At 34.6% G+C, this 23240-nt stretch overlaps 1 protein-coding gene across 2 annotated transcripts in view; it reads right to left on the bottom strand.

Annotated features, from left to right (window-relative positions):
- ZFR (zinc finger RNA binding protein) overlaps positions 1–23240 on the bottom strand; it is a 61884-nt gene that overhangs the window by 5626 nt on the left and 33018 nt on the right. Inside the window, exons 12-18 of one of the 2 annotated variants that reach the window (XM_010853837.1) lie at positions 22760–22965; positions 21919–22069; positions 19192–19333; positions 14513–14610; positions 13548–13643; positions 1359–1470; positions 1147–1244 (exon numbers count right to left, since the gene is read on the bottom strand). In XM_010853837.1, the coding sequence (XP_010852139.1) occupies positions 1147–1244; positions 1359–1470; positions 13548–13643; positions 14513–14610; positions 19192–19333; positions 21919–22069; positions 22760–22965 (903 nt within the window). Of the gene's footprint in view, positions 1–1146; positions 1245–1358; positions 1471–13547; positions 13644–14512; positions 14611–19191; positions 19334–21918; positions 22070–22759; positions 22966–23240 lie in introns of those variants that run through there. The other variant, XM_010853838.1, reaches the window with a different exon arrangement.

Genomic DNA, 23240 nt, shown 5'->3' with positions numbered 1-23240 from the left:
GCAGCAGCAGCTCTAGTTTTTCTGAAAAAACTTCCATACTGTTCTCCACAGTGGCTGCACTAACTTATATTCCTACCAACAGTGTATGAGGTTCCCTTTTTTTCCACTGACTTTTCACTTCTTCACTTTTAACAAGGACACTTCTAACTACCTCCTAAAATCAGACCACTTTCTTCAAAGTCACATTAAAGCTTTCCTTCCTTCCAACTAAGAATTCTCTTATTAGTTTTCAAATGCCCTACTTCTTACCCAAAAAATAATTTCTTAAGTACCAATGAAGAAAAAAAAGCCACTTATGGTAAACTGTCATCTTCCCTAGAAAATTAAACCCAAAGAAATTAAAACAAAACTTGTTTAATACACACAAATTGGAAATCTTGTGAGTCTGTAAGATATTCATAATGTTCTATTATTACTGACTCTTCCTCAAATTACTTTTAATCTAACAATTTATTTTAATCCTGACCTCTCAAATTATCCTTGCCAGAAGAGACAACAGAACAAAATCTTAAGTCCAACCAGTGTAACTGCCTTAGACTAGATTGTTATTGTTTATAGTTGGTAGACATTTCTCCTCTTAGTACACTTCTGGAGTCAAAAAAGGAAAGTTGTTTAAGTTTTAGACTGAATGAAAGATTAATTTATTTAATCTTCCCAACAATCTTCTTTGAGACAGATACTGCTCTTATCCCTTATAGATGAAACGCAGAGCTGGTATTTAAACTCAGGAGTCTAGACTTCAGAGCCCACACTTTTAATTACTATAGCTGCTGGCCTTTTCAGTGGCAGGAAAGGCTAAATCATTATAAAAATTTCCATAAACCAAACAGCACATCACTTCTGTATACCCAGAGGACATGAATAGTTGCTCTACTGATCCTGACATATAATATAACAACTAGATTTAATGATACTGAAAATACTGCAGTATTTTTATATTTATACAGGACACACACAGAGTTAATATAATAAAATTGAAGATTAATGAAATCTAGTTTAAATTATATCCTCTCTAAGGGCTTACTTACTAAAGAAGCAGAAATAATGAATACTACATGGTAATTTCTTCTAGAGGACAACTATAAAAAACCAAAACTATAAGGGAAGTGATAAAACAAAGCCCTGGGATTAGGAACACAATGGTACCTGTGCACTGGATGTGATGTCTTCACGCTGCTGGTCAGTCATTGTCGCCAAGGTATCGAAGGGATCCTTCTCACAAGGATCCAGAAGTCCAGGACTACCTACAGCAATCACCATAGGCAGAATAAAGCATTATCATCATCCATTTGTAGAAGAATGAATAATTCTCATTCAACTATCAAACACACAAACATTAAAAATGAAGTAAAACTTACCTTTAAGAATAATCCCTGAAGAAATGCACTCAAAAACTCTTCTCAGAGCATCTCCAGGGCTTTGAGGACTAGAAGCACTACTGATTGCTTTCTCTACTAGTAACTCCATTGCCTAAAAACAAAAACATAAAAATGTGTTTGACAGCTTACAGCCCAAAGGAATTATTCATTTTCAGAATGACAAAATAATTATGAAACTGTCATTAAAACTTTTAGAGGTTGGGGCTTTCCCTGATCGCTTGGTGGTGAAGAATCCACCTGCCAATGTAGGGAACATGGGTTGATCCCTGGTCCAGGAGGATCCCTCACGCTGCAGAGCAACTAAGCCTGTGTGCCACACTATTGAGACTGTGCTCTAGAGTCTGGGAGCTTCAACTACTGAGCCCAAGTGCCACAACTGCTCAAGCCTGAGTGCCCTGGAGCCTGTGCTCTGCAACAGGAGAAGCCATCACAATGAGAAGAAGCCTGTGCATCACAGCTGAAGAGAAGCCCCCGCTCGCCTCAACTAGAGCAAAGTCCGCACAGCAATGAAGATCCAGTAGAGCCAAAAATAAGTAAAATTATTAACAAAAAACATTTTAAAGATTGAAAAAAATCACACTGAACAAGTCACAAAATCAGAAAATAAAAATTACATGTAATATAAAATTAAAAATAACGAAAACAAAATAAGGCAATATATAATTTATATCTTAAAAATTATTTTGTAATGTGTGCTTAATGAAGAAAAATAGATTAATGGGTTGTTTTGGATTTTCAGTTACTGCTATCCTTTTCTATTAAAATATGACAGTCCTTAAAATTCTTTAGATATGTAGGGCTCACATATACTTGTTCTTTAATGCCTACATACCGATAATACTGAAGAGTTATAGCAAGACCATATTCTACCAAGATGACTTTTATTTTTCCTTTAAGAACAATTATCTAAATTTTCATTTAACATACAACTGTACTTCTATTATCCTTAAAGAAAATATAAATTATACTTTCACGGTAAATTAGGGACTCAAAATCAGTTAAAACCAATGAAGAAAAAAAAGAAGTATGGATTTAGATCCAGAAAGCATTTTGAAGAGTTTATTAGAAAGATCTGCTTCCATTTAGATTCTAAAAATTAAGATATAATGTACAATTCAGTGGGTTTTAGTACATTTACAAAGTTGTTCAACCATAACCATTCTCTAATTCCAGAACATTTTATCACCTCCAAAGAAACTCCACACCTACTAGTAGCCATTCTCCATTCTCTTTCCTCAGCCCCTGGCAACCAATAAACCACTTTCTATTTCTATAGATTTGCATTTTCTAAACATTTCATACAAATGGAGCCATATAATAAGTCACTTTATGTGTCTGGTTTCTTTTACTTAGCATTATGTTTAAGGTTTATCCACATTGCAGCTTTTACTCAAATTTTAAATAAAATCACCAGTAACAATTCAAAGAAACTAAACAGATTGAAACTAGAATGAAACCCTTAAAATGATAATGAAGTTTAAAACACTGAGGATCCATTTTTAGTTGTGTACTTAAAAAACTCATAGATTTAATTAGAGGTAAAAACCACATCCACCTACTCACCCCAAGGCCATTACTCGCATCTTTTAAGTAAGAATAATTCTTAAAAGATTGGACATGTGGAGGTTTTAGTTCCAAACAAATTAGGAATAAGTTGTAAGAGAGATACGAATCTGAAGAGAGAGTACACATAAAAAGCAAAAAAAAAAAAAAAAAAAAAAAAGATGACAGCTAGAAGGAGCATGAAGTTTAAAAAAATCTGAGAAAAACAGGTGTCAATAACGATAAATGTAAATTGCAACAAAAAAAATTAAGATGGTTCAGTCTAATTAAGCTGAAGAACGTAGGAAGTTGTTCAAGACATTTAAAATTGTTCAAGACACAAGACCCATAAAGGGTCTTCATTTAAAAATTTTAGTATTTTAAGGCATCAGCTTCAGTTATCTAGGCGACTCTATGAATGCATATTAAACACTTTTCCTGTCCAGACAAGTATTATTTCAAGATGTCCAAAAGACTGGAATCTTTGAAAATAAGGATTGTCAATTGTCATTTATGGAATCCCTTTGCCTAGCATAAATGGCTGGCATATAGAAAATACTTAGTAAGTACCTATGATCAGAATACTTTTGGAAAGAAATGTGAAAATAATCCTGTTAATTAAAGAAATCAAGGGTTGTAATTAACAAGTTACTAAAATACAAAATTGATGTCTTAAAATATGTTCCTTTCCAAAAACACCTCAAATTTATATAAGTACTTTTAGAGAATGTTAAGGGAAAAACAAATATTCAATAATCAGCTATAATACAGGTGCATGCATACTAAGTGCTCAGTCATGTCCAACTCTGCAACCCTAAAGGACTGTAGCCTGCCAGGCTCCTCTGTCCATGGGATTCTCCAGTCAAGATTACTGGAGTGGGTTGTCATGCCCTCCTCCAGGGGATCTTTCTGACCCAGGGACTGAACCTGAGTCTCTTAAGTCTCCTGCATTGGCAGGTGGGCTTTTTTAACTACTAGCACCACCTGGGAAGCCCCAGAATATAGCTATGTCAAGATACAAAAATATTAAAGGTAATTCAATGCTTTTTAAAAACCTGCTTATTGACTGACCTCTAGTGGGAATATATAATTTATACTTATGTATTAAAGTAGAAACTAAATAAGAACCAAGAAAGAAATGAGTATTTATGGAACACAAAGTCCATATATTGAATCACAGTAAAACTAAGTCAACTGTCTGCCTTCTGAGATCATTTGCTGTGAAGCAAGCAATTTAAAAATGTTAATTTTCTATGGAACATGGCTGGTCTCCAAGCAGATGTCCACGGTTAGGCAAGCAACAAAAGTAGAACATAGGAGGTTTATATACTCTTAAATGCATGCATTCAAAAGTAAAAGGACAAAAAAAAGTAAAAGGACAACAACAAAGACAAACAGAATCAAACAAGGGAAATGATTACTTAGGCAATAATATAAAGGATTCTGATGGCAAAAGTTACTTAAAAAAGAGAAACTCTCTTAAATATTATATGTTAAGTGACATGAAATCCAGGATTGCAATATTTGCTTTAGGGAAACATTCATGTGGTATATATTCTTCCTTCCCATCTTTAACAGTAGTAACTTACTCCTGCAAGCGAAAAGAAAGTTATTTGCCCTGTGATGTCAGTGTTCTACCATTTATCATTTAGAATCTCCTCACTGGTTCTAAAACTGACAGGAGCTCTCTCACTACAAGTCATCATCACTAAAATCTAATACACTCTTCCAAAAAAATATATATATATAGGGTTTTCCAGGTGGTTCAGATGGTAAAGAATCTGGCTGCAATACAGGAGAGTGGGTTTGATCTCTGGGTCAGGAAGATCACTTGGCAAAGGGAATGGCCACCCACTCCAGTATTCCTGCCTAGAGAATTCCATGAACAGAGAGGCCTGGGAGTTACAGTCCATGGGGTTGCAAAGACTTGGACACAACAAAGCGACTAACACGTGAAAAAAAAAATACGTGAAAAGATATGTGGAGCACATATTTTAACTGCTGTATGAACAAAAAGAACAATTATGGCCTCTCAGCCTCTTCTTTGGGGACTATCTCATTTCACAGATAATTCTTTTTTTTTTTTTTAAATAAAGAAAGATAAAATTCATATAATATAAAGTTAACTATTTTAACGTGAACACTTCCGTGGCATTTAGTACACTTACTAATATGCTGAATAACAGCCACCTCTATCTAGTTCAAAACATTTCTACTACTCCAAAGTAAAACCCCCAGCCCATCATGCAGTTTCTCCTCGTTCTCTCATTCTCTAAGCCTCAGGCAACCGCCAACCTGCATTCTATCTATCTGGATCTGCTATTCTGGATATTTTATACAAATGCCATCATATAATGTATAATTTTTTGTGTCTGGCTTCCTTCACTCAGCATGTTTCGGAGGTTCATCCATGACAGATGATTCTCTTTCATAAAATATTCCTTAGCTTAATATAGATTTAAAAAATAAAATATACAATAAACATTAAAACACTTTTTACTAAAAAAATGCCTTTCTGCAATTTACAGCAGGTATACCATTCTAAAGGTATACTAATCTAAAGGAGGTTTCTATTCTACACAGCAATTCTTAAGTCAGATCAACCTTGCAAGAGAATTTTACCTATACTTTCTTATCACTATAGATTTAGGACAAAAGAAGAACTAATTTGAAGGCAGTATATTATTTGCTGTACTCACTGTAGTGGTAAACACTAAAGGCAGGTGGTAGGACTTAGATTTATTCAATAAGTAATCTGAAGGCTAAACAAAATTGAAGATCAAGTTCACAAGAACTTCAAATTTCTTTCATGCAAACCAAGAAGAAAAGTTACTCTCTGCTTAAGGTGACAGTACAAAGCCAAATCTCAAGATCTCTTGCCCCCCAAACCTGGCTATGATTAAAGAAATATGTATGAAGCACACTACCACCACCCAAATAAATATAAAATGGCTTCAATTAAATGGAGGAAAAGGCCAGTGAAAGAGTATTTCTAAGAAAGTGAGTGGCCTTGGGCAACTCTCCATTTATACTTCCCTAACTGGCTCTTTAGAAGATAATGGGGAAGGGGTTGGCAGTTGAGTGGGGAAAAAAAAAAAATCCAAAAATTTCTCCAGAACTCTCTCAACTCAGAAAGTAAGAACAAGTCATGTTGCGGGCAGCCTGAGGCAAAGAAATTTTTCTAAAAATAATCACCTTTCATCCAAAAAGAGAAAGGAAAAGCAACAGAATTCATCAGTTTTGAAGGCTCTTTGCCGAAGACAGGTAGGGAAGAGTAGAATTCCAATTATCCACATCTAATTATCTCTAATAATAAATAGAGACTTGACTAACATGCAGATAAAACAAACAACAAAAAAAATAAGCTCTTTCGAAGGAGTAAGAAACAGGGAAAATTAATATCAAAGACTGCTGTGAACTCTCAATGAAGTTTCCCAAAGTGGCTTCACACACCCCAAACCTTCTTCTGATTCAGGTAAACAGAAAGGTGTTTTTGAAAGGAGATGGTGAAGAGTTTCAGGAAAAAAACAGCAAATTCTGCACAGGCAAAGGCTCTAGGAGGTCACTGTGGGTTTGAAATCTGAAGCCTAAAGGGAATCTACCTCAAAGACTACCAGAGCACATTGAATTAGGGAACACAAGAGAGAAAGCCCATGTCTAGAAACTCCCTGGCAGTCCTGTAGTTAGGACTCAGTGCTTTCATTGCTGGGCCCTGGGTTCAAATACCTGGCCGAGGAACTAAATTCTTTACATGGGGCATCCAAAAAAAAAAAAAGAATACATGCCAAGAGAGAAAGCCAAACACTACTCCTTTCCATAAGCAATCCTCAAAGCAGAGCTCATGCGGGAAGAAATAGAAGTATTTTAAAAGGTGTGAATAAACTAAGACAGTTCTTGTTTGCACGTTTTAGTATCAAAGGATGACTTGGAAATGGAACTGACAATGCTAAGCCCTAAAGAAATGAAAAAAACTAAAACAAACCAGGCGTGATATCTTTGCATTTGGGTGGAACACAGAGTGAAATGTACTTCCTATGGACTTTGAGAGTCCCTTGGACTGCAAGGAGATCCAACTAGTCCATCCTAAAGGAAATCAGTCCTGATTATTCATTGGAAGGACTGATGTTGTAGCTGAACCTCCAATACTTTGGCCACCTGATGCAAAGAGCTGACTCATTGGAAAAGACACTGATGCTGGGAAAGACTGAAGGCAGGAGGAGAAGGGGATGACAGAGGAGATGGCTGGATGGCATCACTGACTCAATGGACATGAGTTTGAGTAAACTCTGGGAGTTGGTGATGGACAGGGAGGCCTGGCGTGCTGCAGTCCATGGGGCTGCAAAGAGTTGGACACAATTGAACGACTAAACTGAACTGATGGACTTTGAATGATACTGTTAAGTCATTGCTTGTAATAAATGTATCAATCTGGTGCATATATTGAGAGGGAGATTTTGTATGTGTAAGGACAGACGGTATGTGAGAACTCTGTACTTTCTGCTCAGTTTTGCTGTGAATCAAATTTTTATTATTTAAAAAATAATATTTACTTAGAAAATAATTTATTCTGGAAGAATCTTAATTTAAGGGAATAAAGATACAACTGTCAACATTTTGAGTTATAGAGAACTTGATAAATAAAAAAACCAATAAAATTAAAACCTCAAGGTTGAGATGAAAAGGAAGACTGCAGAGCTAATTAAGCAAACTGAACATTACTATAAAACTAATAAATGAATTATAAATAGTAAATACTGGGACATGGGTGAAAACTAAATTATCACCAAAAAAACAGTAACAAGGGACAAAAGAGGAAAGAGAACAAAGATTAAAACAATCACAAAGATAATAAATATATGGGACAAAGGGAATCCAATATAAGGGTAAGTGGTGCTAGATAGCATATTCAAAAGCAGAGACATTACTTTGCCAACAAAAGTCTGTCTAGTCAAGGCTATGGTTTTTCCAGTGGTCATGTATGGATGTGAGAGTTGGACTGTGAAGAAGGCTGAGCACCGAAGAATTGATGCTTTTCAACGGTGGTATTGGAGAAGACTCTTCAGAGTCCCTTGGACTGCAAGGAGATCCAACCAGTCCATCCTAAAGGAAATCAGTCCCGGGTATTCACTGGAAGGACTGATGCTGAAGCTGAAACTCCAATACTTTGGCTACCTCATGCCGAAGAGTTGACTCATTGGAAAAGACTCTGATGCTGGGAGGGATTGGGGGCAGGAGGAGAAGTGGACAACAGAGGATGAGATGGTTGGATGGCATCACCAACTCTATGGACATGAGTTAGAGTAAGCTCTGGGAGTTGGTGATGGACAGGGAGGCCTGGCGTGCTGCAATTCATGGGGTCGCAAAGAGTCATACACGACTGAGCAACTGAAGTGAACTGAAAATAGAGGATATTAATCATTTGTCAAATGTGCAGACAAAGATTCCAATGAAATGATGACACTAACAACAGATTCCAGGACATAATTTGGTTAAGTTACTAAAATTCAAGGATAAAGACAGAATTTTTTAGCAACCTGCAGAAAAGGTAAAGGCAAGAAAAATAGGCTGGACTTATGGTGGCTCAGATGGTGAAGAATCTGCACAAAATGCAGAAGACCTAGGTTCAATCCCTGGATCAGGAAGATCCCCTGGAGAAGAGAATGGTTAACCACTTGAGGATTCTTGACTAGGGAATTCCATGGGCAGAGGAGCTAGGAGGGCTACAGTCCATGGGGTCACAGAGTTGGTGACCCCATGACTAAGTGATTAACATAAACTAGATTTAGCAATACTCAATGCTGAAAGATAATGGAGCAATACCAATAAAGGGAGGAGAAAAAATTGCGACCTAACAATACATTTTTCAATAAAGTAATGGTAATTGGCAAAGATTCTCAAACATGAAAGAAATTTTAAAAACTTAAAACACTTTTTGATAAAAACTACATGATGATAAAATGCAGTCAACCAAGAAATAAAAAGAGGAAACCCCAGTAAAGCCCTAGTGGCTGGCACCAAAGCATTTAAATACAGACCATTAAATAATCAAAGGGAATATACTGACACATAAGGTAAATGTAGTTATTTTTAAACCTTTAAGATTTAAAAAAGCATTAAGTGTAAACTTTCCTGTTTTCTAAGTGGAATCAGCATTCACTGAGTAAAACAGATAAATCAAGAAACAGGTTTTGACACATTAAAATAAATGAATGAATGAAACAAATGAAAAAAAAAAAGAAAATACTAACAAAAACCCAAGAGGATAGGAGGAGGAGGAGGAGGAGGAAGTGATCATTTTCTCAGCTTTTATAGATGAGAGGTTAACAGACATTATCTAAAATTGTTAAACAGATGCAATGAAAATACCATATAAAACTATAAGGTCAACAACTAATTGTCTAAATAATCAGAAGAGAAACATATTCACACATAAAAAAGAACAAGAAAAGGATAAGAATTATGGCAAAGGATAGAAAAATACCAGAAACATACCAGATAAATGCTAATAAAAATGAGTTTAGGAGGGTGCAGTATAGCTGAAATATATTAAGGGGATTTAGACATTAAGCTTCCAGCTTTTAGATAAGAAAGTCACAGGTACATAAGCGCACATAGGGAATATCATCAACAATATTGTAGTAATTGGTTTTACTGCAATAATCATTTCATAATGTATTAAAATATGGAATTACTATGTTGTACACATGTATGGATGTGAGAGTTGGACTGTGAAGAAAGCTGAGCGCTGAAGAATTAATTCTTTTCAACTGTGGTGTTGGAGAAGACTCTTGAGAGTCTCTTGGACTGCAAGGAGATCCAACCAGTCCATTCTGAAGGAGATCAGCCCTGGGATTTCTTTGGAAGGAATGATGCTGAAGCTGAAACTCCAGTACTTTGGCCACCTCATGTGAAGAGTTGACTCACTGGAAAAGACTCTGATGCTGGGAGGGATTGGGGGCAGGAGAAGGCGACGACAGAGGATGAGATGGCTGGATGGCATCACTGACTTGATGGACGTGAGTCTGAGTGAACTCCGGGAGTTGGTGATGGACAGCGAGGCCTGGCGTGCTGCGATTCATGGGCTTGCAAAGAGTCGGACACGACTGAGCGACTGAACTGAACTGAAAGGATATCATGTTGAGAGCTATTTAAATGTCAAAGTACTGACATTTTGGTGTGCTTTAAACTACCAAAATACTGGTATTTTATGTTATATGTACATGATTTCAAAGACTGGCCAGCAGCTTTCTTTGCCCTCCCTGATTCGTCCATCATCACTCTGCCATGGCCCATGTTCCCCCAGTTCCTTTGACCTGTGCATCCTCTCTTTCCACTCAGTTCTTAAAGCTCTGCACCCTCAAAGCAGAGAGGGTCCCTTGAAGTTTATGGCTCTCTCTGATGAAGAGAAAAAGCAAGGTGTAGGATAAAGGGCCATCTGCAGTGAGACTTTCAGACTTCAAGAATAGCTGAGAAGTGGCCTGAGAGTCCAGTCTCAAAAGTACTGAAGCTTAGACATACTATAACAGAAAGAGTCTCAAGGACACCTGGGTTGCATGGACTGAAGCTGAAAGAAGCAGGAAGTAAAATGATAATATAGAATGCTTGTATTTTTATATATTAAAAAAAGTTTAAGTTATATAATGCACATACATTTGTATATTAAAAATCTATCAATAATTCATTGAATTTTCATCACAAGTAAATACTGAAACACCCATTGGTTATTTTGCTCCAATACTGCACCTGCTATTACTGACTAATCAATCAGAGAATTAAAACAATAAAGATGCTATAATAGGCATTTTTAAAACTTTAAGGGCACAGAACTCTATTACATAAAAGTTTTGAGTATCTGGTTGAATGGGTCAATTTTTCTAGAAAAAGCTGCCAAAATTAACTCCAGGAGAAGGTAAAATTAAACAAAACAGTTACTCACAATAAAAGAAATCAAGAAAGCGCTACCCTCTTTATAAGGGACTGGGAACTGATAATGTCAAATGAATTTTACAAATGTTCAAAAAACAGTATTTTTGATGATCCTAAAAACTGTTTCAGAGTTTAAAGAACAAAAGTTCTTAATTAATTTTTATAGAGTTAGTGCAAATCTAATAAGAAGACAAAAATAAAACACAAAACTTTCTTTATTGTCACTGCAAAAGTGATGATATTCTATCAATTATCTATTAATTCAATACAGTACTACTTAAAAATAATTAAAAGAACCCTGGAATTCATTAAACTGAACAAAATGGCAGTCAAGTTCTTTTGGAAAAAGAACATGAGAAAACCAAAACAAAACAAAACACACTTAAAACAAAACAAAACAAAACCAAAAACAAAACCCCCAAACAGTGCAAGATGGTCTTTATAATGAGCAGCAGAGAACGGAGAGGGGGAAACTCTGATGAAAAGGACATCAGAATTTTAAAACACACTATGAAGTTTTAAAAATTAAAAGAGATTAAGGACTTCTTTGGTGGTCTAGAGGTTAAGAATCCACTTTGCAATGCAGGGGACATTGGTCCAATCTCTGGTTAGGGAACTAAGATGCCACATGCTGCGGGAGAACTAAGCCCACGAACTGCAACTATCGAAGCTCAAGCACTCTGGAGCCTGTGCATCACCACTAGAGTCCATGTACCGCAAGGAAAGATCCCACAGGACACAAGGCAGATTCCATGTGCCATGACTAGACTCGATGCAACCAGTTAAAGAAATATGTAAAAAATAAATAGAAAAAAGAGTTTAATAGAGAAGATTGAGGAATGAAAGACTACTGTAGAAACAGGCCTGCAACAAAGGAACTTTGGTTTAACAAAGGGTTTCTCTTCCTCAGTGCTATCGATAACTAGTATCGACATCCAAAAATATCTCCAAACATTACCAAATGTCCCCTGGGGGCAAAACTGAAATGTGGTTGAGAACCACTGGTTTATGATAATGGTGATATTTCAAAATGGAGGTTGGGAGAATGAACATCGCTACTAAATAAAATGCTAAATGGTATTGGAATAATTGATAATTGGTCTGTAAAGACATATTGCTGGATCTACCTCTAGTCCATTTATGATTTTCAAATTAACTTATAATTATACAAGTAATGTATGTATATTTTATCCTAGTAAAATCCAAACATTACAGATCTCTAACCTAAGCCCACTTCTCACTACTGAGAGACAACTCCTGTTGTAATACAGAATATATCCTTCCAGGAATAAGTAAGCAAACATCTGTAATAAACATAACTTGATTGGGGGAAAAAGCTCTAGAAGAAAGCATGTGTGAATAATCTATAATCTAAAACATGAGAGAGTATTTTGTAGACAGAATACAAAGTTGTTAAGTCATAAAACACTAATGGATTAGAATTTGTAAAAATTTTAAACCTTTTATAAAACAGCAAAAATTATTAAGTTGAAAAGCAAATGAAAACTGGAAAAAATATTTTAATATAGGTAAGTGCTAATTTCTTATAGAAAGTAATTATAAATTATGTGAAATATGAATAACAGGAACTACCAGTTAAGAGAAAAATAATTATAAATGCCAATAATCACTTAAAATTTAAATAAAAAATGAGACTCCATTTTTTACCTAACATGTGTTAAGAAGTGTGATCTTACCCAAAGTTAGTGAGGATGTGAAGAAAATGCTAAGTTCAACAATTTTTGGTAATTTTAAATGATCCACCTTTCCTGGTTACAATCAAAACATGTTCTTGGACCTTGGAATTCTATAGCAATTGACCCTAGCCATCACATGTATATAATACTCATAAAAGCGTGACTACCATACAATGAAAATTTAATAGAAGACTGCAAACAATGCAACTGTCCATCAAACGGATACCAGTTAAATAAAATATGGCATGTCCATACAAAGGAAACACCGAGTAGTCAATATCGTTCTCAAAGAGCTCCCAGAATTAAGATAACCCTGGCTAGTCAATTCTCCCTAACCCAACTCTAGAATCTGTAGGTTCAGTTATACTTTTGAATGAATCCTTCTGTATCTGAATTTTTGCTATTTAGGAACTCAAATATTTCAACATCAAAGAGATATCTGTACATAAATAAAACAATAGGAATATACACGACGTGCATATATGCATTTCTCCTCCCTGGAAAAAAATCACAACAAATTGTGCCATGATAACTGGCCTTTAAATGATGAGAAGGCTTTCACTTCTTATTTTGTGCCTTTCTGCATTATTTGAATTTCCTAATTTTATGCATTTTTTTGGATAATACATATTTTTAAATGTTAAAAATTACTTATACATTGTTAAAATATCAACAAAATCCTGCATAGGGAGATTAATAGCTCATTTAAAATTTTCTTTGTATCTTTATGTATGTACAACTAATAATTGCACCTATAAAAATAATAAACACTGTGTGAAGAGTAAAAAAAAAAAAAGAAGGAAAATTCAAAAAGAAAATCAAGTATAATTCTCAGCAAGTTAAACAGTCTGATAAGACCCTAGAATTTCTCATGAGAAAAAGAAAAAAACTCCATTTAGGAAATGGAAATAAAGTTGATAATTAGATGTTAGATGAGGCTATAAAAAACTGCAGAAGTATTTCTGAGACATTTATTTTTCACATACAGTTACATATTACTTACCCAGCTTGGAAAATCAGACCAAGTTGGAACTCGTTGACAGAGGTCCCGGAGAATACGTATGATAATCACACAGGACTGTAGACCATTAGCTCTAGCCTTGAGAGCAACACAAAAATCAACTGAATTAATCTTAGAAATATTAAAAATATCCCTTGATGAAAAAAAAGTTAAAATACCACTGTTCAATGGAAGCTCAGATAAAAATAAAACAAAAATAACCACACTTAAAATTGGATTCAATGAGCTGCCATTTACAGCAATATTTTATGCCAGGATTAGTATTTAAAAGCTGATATTTTAGGTCAAAGTAAACAGATTATACAAGAATAATTGTTCTTGATCCCCTGTGAACCTTGACCTGTGTTCATTTAAATCAGTAAACTTAAAAAAAAAAAACTCTGCCTACATTAGAAATTAAAGAAAAAGTAAAGAGCTAAAAAGTTTGTCTAGGGACTGAAAGATTAAGGAAATCTGTTTGGTTTCCTTTCTGTGCCTTTGCATAACTGCAAAGTCACTAAACCAAACAGCTGCTTCCTCACCTTTCATTCCCTACACTTATTAACTTAAGAGAAAGAGGGGAAAAAATCTTAAAACTATACACAAAGCTTTAAACACATATTCCATTATTTAAAGCAAAGTTAATCTGCAGCCTTATGGAATATAATATATATACACAAACATGTGATGTTCCTGAACAAGTCAGCTTCAAATATGGCCACTAAAAATAAAAATAAAAAAACCCAAACTACAAAACACCCCCCAAATCCTAGTTTATTGTCAAATTAATAGTAACTGCAATATGCAGATCTTCATACCCAGCTTTCTATGTTAACATATTTTCTGATATTTAATTTAAAATAGTATTGCTTGGGCAATCTTTTGAAATGTTTAAACACAGTTAAACATGTTGTACTGAACTACTCTCTCATAAGGCTACAAGAAAAAAGTAAAATGATGTTCCGAACCTGGAACCACTTAGCGTGGCGTAGAGCAGCCAGAGCGTCAAGGCATTTTTGCCTGTCCAAGACGTCCGGTGGGTCTTTCACCATACCCGAGGTTACATCTAAAATGGATTGAATTGGCAAAATGCAGTGAGGAATGGGTGTTTGACCAGGTGAGCAAGACACTTCCTTAAAGTAGCATCAGTGTCACACGAGCCATTTGAGGGTTTTGTCAGCACTTTAATGTAACCCAGGAAGTTATTTAACAAATTTACATAAATCTAATATGAAGATCAAGAATTCTTTAATTTAGAAATATAATAAGTAATTTCTACAAATATAAACCCTACCCCACCAAAAGAAAATCAAAAGGAAGGATTACTGGATACAGCGCACCAGCACAAAGACAACAAGAGGGAACACAAAAATCCACCTTAATAAATGAGAATGTACAGTAAACTATCCTTTTGTTCAGTATTTTAAATGGTCACAGGTTATTTTGGGACTAAAATGTCAAAGAATTAATGATAAATATGGGATGATCAATGCAGTAATAATCACAGAAAAAATAAGGAGTCAAAAACAGGCATTTCTAGGAGTTCAATGATTTCTCTTCCACAAGAGAACTTTAGTTGTAAAGGAATACGAAATGCCCTTTAAAATTCAGTTCCCATAAAGTATTCCAAAGAAAGAATAATTGGAGAGAAACAATGAGTGAAGTAGAGAAGGGCAACAGGAACTAGCATGGTTAAACAGAGTAAGTATAGAAATAGAACAGATACAGTAAGCAGAATGGTTTGATGATAAATATGCAGAATCTTTTAAGTTATAGAGTTTATAATAACTGATTTTAATCAATTATTATATTAAAATATAAATGAGTTATATAAAACTTGAGAAGAAAATCTGAACCTAAATCAGGGCAAAAAGTTAACTTTATATTAATAAAACTAGTTGGAGGGCCAGCTTACATTCATCTAAACATATAGGTAAAATGTATATAAAAGTTGCTAATCAAACTATTCATAACTAAACCAATCTAATTCACAATTCTTGGTGATATTTAAAAATTTTCTAAATATAGGAAAATAACATGCTAGGCAAGTAATTTATTGAATTTAGCAGCCTTCTAGATAGAAAGCACCCAAATTAAAGCACATTTAGTATAAGATTTAATAAATCCTTGAGGGTACCAAATGAATATGAGACAAACAATGAAATATATGATAAAAGAACACATGAAGGATAGTTTTAAGAGTACCACTGCAACTCTGGGCAAGTTATTTAATGGTATATTTTTATATGAACATTAAGAAATCTTAAGAGATACTTGTCCTTATTTTGAGTAGAAGATATATTAAAAAGCATATTTTTAAAGTGATAAAAAAATTATATCCCTTGTCTGGGCTTTTCTTTGCTTAGTTCTTACTCCTTAAATAATTAGATGGCATGGATTTTCAGAGAACATATTAGAAGGGAGATTTACAGATACTCAAAAAACACTGTGTGGCATTCTGAAAATGCCACTGAAAGAGGAACTTGGGCACTAAAAAGAGAGTAGCAAGTCAGAAATACTAGTAATTTTTAAAAAACCAATAAATAACCTCAAAATCTGCAAGATCAACTACTGAATCCAAAAATATAGTGAACATAGTTAAGAAATGGGCTATTCTGAAAGAAGGAAAAAGGACACCGGGAAGCAGAGCTAATTGAAGAACTAAAAAAAGAAACAACAACAAAAAACCACTCCCCAAAGCAAGGTTATAGAACAGGCTGAAGAACCCTTTCCATGTCCCTTATTTATTTATGTTATTTGCTAAAGCTAAAATGCAAATAGGTGATAATGTGCAATCTCTAAAGAAGTTTCTGAATTTTAATGTTAATTCATGTTTTAATTTCTTCCAATATAAGAAAAGTTTTCTTTTTGCACACAAACATTTGTAACTTTGGAAATTTAAATTAATGATACAATTTCAAAGATGCCAAGACACCTATTGCAATTTAAAAACAAATTAAGAGCTTTAAGTAGGAAATGTCTGTCAAATTTAGAGTGTGGATTTTTGCACCCATTCTATATTTCAAGTGGATTAACCCCTTAGATATATTGTACTAAAATCATACTTGCTTCCTAATACCCAGTTAACAAAACAAAAATTAATTAAAAAAAAAAAAGCAAATTCTTACCCTACGAGAGGTATTTTATGAATTTTAAGGGGTTAATCACCAGTTAGAAGACACGCTGTGTCCACACTATTTTATGATTAAAAGTTAATGGGAATATATTAATTTAAATTAAACATGGTTATGTAAAATATATAATCCACCCAACAATTTAAAAACTAGTGTGAACACTGCTCAATTTTAGAAGAGACAAAGACAAACAGAACAGCCACACAAAGGACAATAAACGCCAGACTCTGCATCCAATATCCCTCTTTAAATCAAATGGCAGGTGTGACACTGAGCTTTTGAAAACCTTGGTCAAAAATCCTTCCGATGTCTTGGCAGCAACCCCTGACAGGAATCAATTCCCTCTGCTAGAAGGCTTTGGACCGGGCCTGATAAGCTAAAGGTGGAAAAAAACACACACAATACTTGACTTGCTACAGAAGAGACGCTGTAGCAAGGGTTAGAACATTTGAACATTTTAAGCTTCACGTCAATTAAAGGTTTACTTAATATTTAACTGTCAAACACAATACTGTAAAATAGATCTGTCATGTGTTTAACAGTTATTTGGGAAATGTAATCACATCCTTTAAATAATTTTTGGTATTAAACAGGACCATTACGCATTTAACAGCCTACCACAACTATGTGCAAGTCACCAGTCTCACGGTTTACAAGTACTCTTCCGGCAAAGCCTTCCTTACCCTTGGACTAACTCCCCAAAGCAAGCTAGAGGCTTTAAATGATTTTAAGACACAGAGCATTCAGAGCTGCAGTGAGGGAGAATACATACCGTTTTTCTGCAGCAATCTTCATAATGAGGCTAAAGACATGGTTTACTGCAGTTATCTGCAGCAAGGAACACTATCAATGTTTCTACACTTTTTGCACATCCAACTTTTTCAGCTCAGTGTCTTGAAGAAAATCTTTCAATTTTGGACTGATCATTTCTTTCACCGTAATACTTATGAAATTCAGAACAATAATTCTATCTCAAGTCTGGGTCAGACAAAAGTATAATTTTGTTTCCTTTAGAAGGGATAGGTTATTAAAGACGACTACAAATATGATAATTATTAATTTCAGACTTCTGCAACAAAATGACTTGATACTGCACAAATTTAAATAAACCTAAATATAACGGGACAAAATGTGCTCTGAAATAAAGGTAAGTGGTTATATGAGTATAATTTCATACTAAATACAGTAACTTTTATCTATAACATAATCAAAGATTTCCTTTTCAAATCCTAAGAGTCATATGCTGCATCCGAATTGACCAGATTGACTCAGGAACTGTTTTTCCAGCAATATCCACAGCCAGACCTTGAGTGGAAATTCATGCTAATATAAAAGAACCTTCACACAAAACCAACTTATTTTTAAGATAAAAGCTTATACAACATACAAGTCCTGATATGTGGTATATCTATATTATGTATGCAAAGTTAAACAAGTCTCTCAATAATAGCATTTTTAGTAAAAATGTTCTTTTCCTGGGTTGTGTAAAGCCCAGTGCCTTTAAAAAAAAAGAAAAACTGGTTTGCTGTAAGAAAACAAATTTAAAGGAATAGTAATTGAGAGTCTACTCATGCTATTTTAGACAAATTAATTTTAAGTATTCTTTTCTCCTCTGTATCACAAATATTAGTGTAGACTATATAACTCCATATTCAACCAATTAAGATGTACAAAAACAACATGAAAGGAAACAAAGTAAATTTTATCTGACCCATAAAACAACAGAACCAACATACCGCAGACACTGACCATGCTTTTTGGCTTAAAAGCTTTTGAAGCTTTGAAAATGTTATAGGACAGTCCCTAAAGCAACATTGCTGGCACCAGCAGGATTTCATAGTCTACAATTGTAAAGTAAGTTAAAAACCTCTAATTGTGCTGTAACTCATTAACTACGCCTACCATCATTTATTTTTCAAATCTCTGGTAGAAAAGCGGGGGTCAGATGCCCAAATCTAAGTGCATTAGGATGCTCTGCATTTATGAAAGCGCTCCAAACCAAAGAGCAACCTCAGAGAACCAGAAATATTTACCTCAGGACAAGCCAAATCCATGATTACATATATAACAATGTCTCTTAAACTGTTATGAGTATTCAACCAATTTTACTTATGAAGCTCCCTTGTCTTTTTTAAAGACAAGAACAAGGACTTAAGAGAAGTTAAATTTGTGGCCCTTTACTAGCAAGATTTAATTTTTCATAAGTCAACTATGTTTATGACTAAGAATAATTTAAACTTTTTCCAGAAATCTGAGGTTAGCAAGAAAAGAAAAAAAAATCAAGAAAATGAATAATACCATGGTGTTTTATATAAAAGTACATTACTAAAAAGACACTAATAAAAGATCTGGGAAATAATCTTAAGCAAAACTAGTTGCTATGTAAGTCAAATCTATCAGATTCATATGTAATGCCAGCATGTTGCCTTCTAGGGCTTAATGCCATCTTAAAGAGTAGGTAAATGGAAAAAAAAGAAGTTAATAAAAAGTAGAATGTTTAATGGCTTTCCAACCTCCTTCCCTCATGTTCTCTTCTCGAATAATTGGAGATGTCAGGGTGATAGTGACTTGCATTTTGGGTTCCACACATGAGTTCAAAATTATTGCCGCTTCAGAAACAGCACATTTTATGTCATACTTCTCAGGACTTATAACCTATATAATGAAGAGTACAAGAAATTAGCTGGCCCTCTTACATTATCAAAGCAGTTTCATTATGGCTCTTTCACTTTCTCACACTACTTTAACCATTTTGTAAGGACTAGATCATATACTATTTCCCTCCAAGCCTTGCAAAACATGCAAATTATAGTCTCTCGCTCCTTCTTCCTTTTAGAATTCTTTGTTGAACTAATATTTACCATTATTTGTATTATATGAGTTATCTGTATGTGTGTATGCACCTTTTAGATGATGAATTTTTGGATGAAAGAAACAGTGCTATAGTTATTACCATACCTTCCTAAAATAGCATCCGGGTAGCTAGTATTGCAATATTTGCAGAATATGAATGAGACTAAAAAAGATACCTGAAACTAACAGGAGCCGTAATTCAACCATACCCAGTGCACCTTGTCTGTGAAATCAACAGATCTACATTTTAAATCAGGGAGCAGAAAGTCTGGCTCAACAGAAAAAAACCAACAATAGGATTCACTGCAATTTAGTATACATGTAATAAGCTTCAGTATGCATGAACAAAGGAAGACTCTAGAAATTACACGGAGTGTTCCCAGTATAGAATCTAAATTCACTGAAGGACTGATGCTGAAGCTCCAATAGTTCGGCCACTTGATGTGACGATCCAACTCATTGGAAAAGACCTTGATGCTGGGGAAGACTGAGGGGAGGAGAAGGGGCGACAGAGGATGAGATGGTTGGAAGGCATCATATTCAATGGATATGAGTTGGAGCAAACTTCAGGAGATAGTGACAGGGAAGCGTGGTGTGCTGTAGTCCATGGGGTCGCAGAGTCGGATGTGACTTAGCGACTGAACAGCAACAACAATCTAGGTTCAAATCCCAGCTCTGCTACTTTACTAATGATGTGAAGCTGGGCAAATATTTAACTCCCCTATACCTGTTTTTATAAAATGGTAACAGTAAAATTTATCTAACCTGTAAGACTGTAGGAAGAATGAATGAATGAACTACACAAAAAATTGAAAACAGTGCCTGGCACACAGTATCATATAGACGTTAACTATGATAGTGATGATGATAATTCTCTCTCTCCTGCTTATCCACTGTACAAGTACAGATTGATCTGGAAACTGTATTTTGTTTTTGGGCTTCCCTGATGGCTCAGATGGTAAAGAATGTGCTGTAAAGCATTAGCTTAACTACTGATCGTTCAGTTAGAATATAACATTTTCTCCTTCGTAGTTTTACAAAACACAATTTAAGATTTTTTTTTTTTGCAAATTACATACTTTTTTCAAAGTCCTCAAGCTTCTTTTCCTCCCTTTCACTGCCCTAGCAGCCTCAAGGAAAGGTAACAAGTAGACACATAATGACAATTCTCCTGGCTCCTATGCTTAAAAAGACTCATCCACAATTTTAAAAAATCTCACATCTGGAACAATGGTAATATAAAGCAAACAACAATAAGTGCCAGAGTCATCAGAGCTCAAGTTTAATAGCATGCTTCACTATCCATTTTGGTATCAGCTGGTCTGCTGTGGTCAGGTACTATTTATTCTAACATTACCGTAGAACACATGCTGCTGCTGCTGTTAAGTTGCTTCAGTCGTGTCTGACTCTGTACGACCCCATAGACGGCAGCCCACCAGGCTCCCCCATCCCTGGGATTTTCCAAGCAAGAACACTGGAGTGGGTTGCCATTTCCTTCTCCAATGCATGAAAGTGAAAAGTGAAAGTGAAGTCGCTCAGGCATGTCTGACTCTTCGCGACCCCATGGACTGCAGCCTACCAGGCTCCTCCGTCCATGGGATTTTCCAGGCAAGAGTACTGGAGTGGGGTGCCATTGCCTTCTCCACTACCAATGAAATGCCAATTCTTGAATTTCAAATACCTAAATAAGTTTTATACATCAAATTATTCAAGGAACCTTTGTTTTAAATTCCAGTCTGTGATTCTGACAAGATACTGTAATAAAAATTTTTTTAATTCAAACTTAAAAACAAGTTTTGTTTTTGTAGGACCAAAAAGGGATATTCTATTAATTGAATTTGCCACAACTTCCTGTATAAAGACAGCAACAAGTCATTGTTACCATTATAACATGTACAAAATGGAAAGTAATCATAATAAAGCTGGGAAAATTCAAATCAGAAAGTCTCTATTTTAGTTACTATATTTTATTAAAAACATGTATTCAACTAAATAGGCAAGAAGTTCATGAATTCTAAAATTTTAAGCTTACTATACATACATGGGCTTTGTTTAAAAAAAAAAAAAAAAATCAAAAAATGAAAATTTTCCCCGAACTGTCTTCTCTCTTATGATTCAAATCTTGAAAAAAGAATAGGAAGAGGACATGTGCTGCAGTTTTACATTTTAAAATAAATTAGCAAGATGGCTTCATGTTGAAGAGAAGCACTATAAAACCTAAAAAAACAAAGCAGAAAACTGTGCTACCAATTTGTACAATCAAGCAATTTGGAAAGTCAAGCCAAAACTTTAAAGGCTGGCTTAGGTTTAAGCTGAAGCACAGTTAGTCCTGCCAAAAACTTCTGAACTAGACAAGGGGTAAAAATGAACATTTCCATAATACTTACAGCAAGCTGCTTGGGTAGGTTTTCTGCAATACGGCTTAATAATGTCTTTGAAGGTTTCTCTGAGCACAGCAAAACAAGGTTGACATTTCTATCTCCTCGGAGAAGTAATCCTTTCGCCAATACTCCCACTCGCAAAACTCCTTTTAAAGCTCTGTGGTGAAATCAAGTTATATTATGACATTTCCCTTCTTAACCACAACCATGATAATCTCTCAACACACAGTAGTAAATGAAATAATTTTTACATCATTAAAATTTGCATCAATTACAGTATAAGAACATTTAATATTTTTAGAAATACCCTTTATTTAGATAAGAAATATGAAAAAATTAATAAATCAAGAGATAAGTTCTCAGGAACAACTGAAAAGCAAAGGCCATTAATGCTTTTCTGTCTCATAAATTAGAATAACAAAAGTCATGTTTAATATACACAGATATAAAGATGTTGCTAAAGTTTGAGCTTATTCATGCTTATGGGTCAATGTGTTAAAGATAAAATAAGCTGTTAAAAGAAAGAATGAACATGCAACAGATGCAACAAATGAATAAACACTGAATAGCTGAAAGCAATTGAAAAACTACAATGGCTGCTTTGAAAACAGACTTGAAATAGTTTTATATAAGTTTAAATACAATGAATAAATTACAAGGTTAGAGATTGTATGAAATTATTTTTCATTTCAGCAGAAAGCAGCTGAATACATTTAAAATCTAATACAAGCATAACACATGTAGACTAACACCAGAGAATTTTTAGTCCTTGTAACTTTTATTTCAAGTATAAGTCTACATAAGGAAAACAAAACTATACAAAAGTAAAAAAACTCTGTAAACACACCTGTCTTTACCTCCCTCTTTCTTATCATCTCCCTCTTTGCTCTTGCTCTTCTCGTGTTCAGACAAGCTGTCTGAAACAAGTTTTAAAGCACGTTCAGTGATTGAAACAATTTTCTGAACCGCCTGTAATTCCTCTTCAGTTGGATAAATGGTAGCATGCTTTGTCATTACATAACGGTCATCAGATGAGTCAGGACGACGCAAGGGCTGGAGATGGGGGAAAAAAAGATAACTCCGTTAAAAAAATGTTTTCCAAGCAAAAGTAAACTATTATTTTTCAACTACACATACGCTTGTTGCATTTTTCAATAAGAAAGCCAGTTACACTGAATGTCCATTTAAAGCTATCTTCCCTTTTTTTTTCCCATTTTGGTAAAAACAAAAATGTCAACTGTAGAAAGGTACAGTATCGAAAGCGAGTATGTAAGTATGTATGTTATGCACTCAAAACAAGTTATAATACGTACCATTTAAAATTATGA

The sequence above is a fragment of the Bison bison genome, unplaced genomic scaffold (genome assembly GCF_000754665.1).
Source record: "Bison bison bison isolate TAMUID 2011002044 unplaced genomic scaffold, Bison_UMD1.0 scf7180017864331, whole genome shotgun sequence".
Lineage (NCBI taxonomy): Eukaryota > Metazoa > Chordata > Mammalia > Artiodactyla > Bovidae > Bison > Bison bison.
Note: the sequence above shows the minus strand (reverse complement) of the source record. Positions and strands in the feature narration are given on the sequence as shown.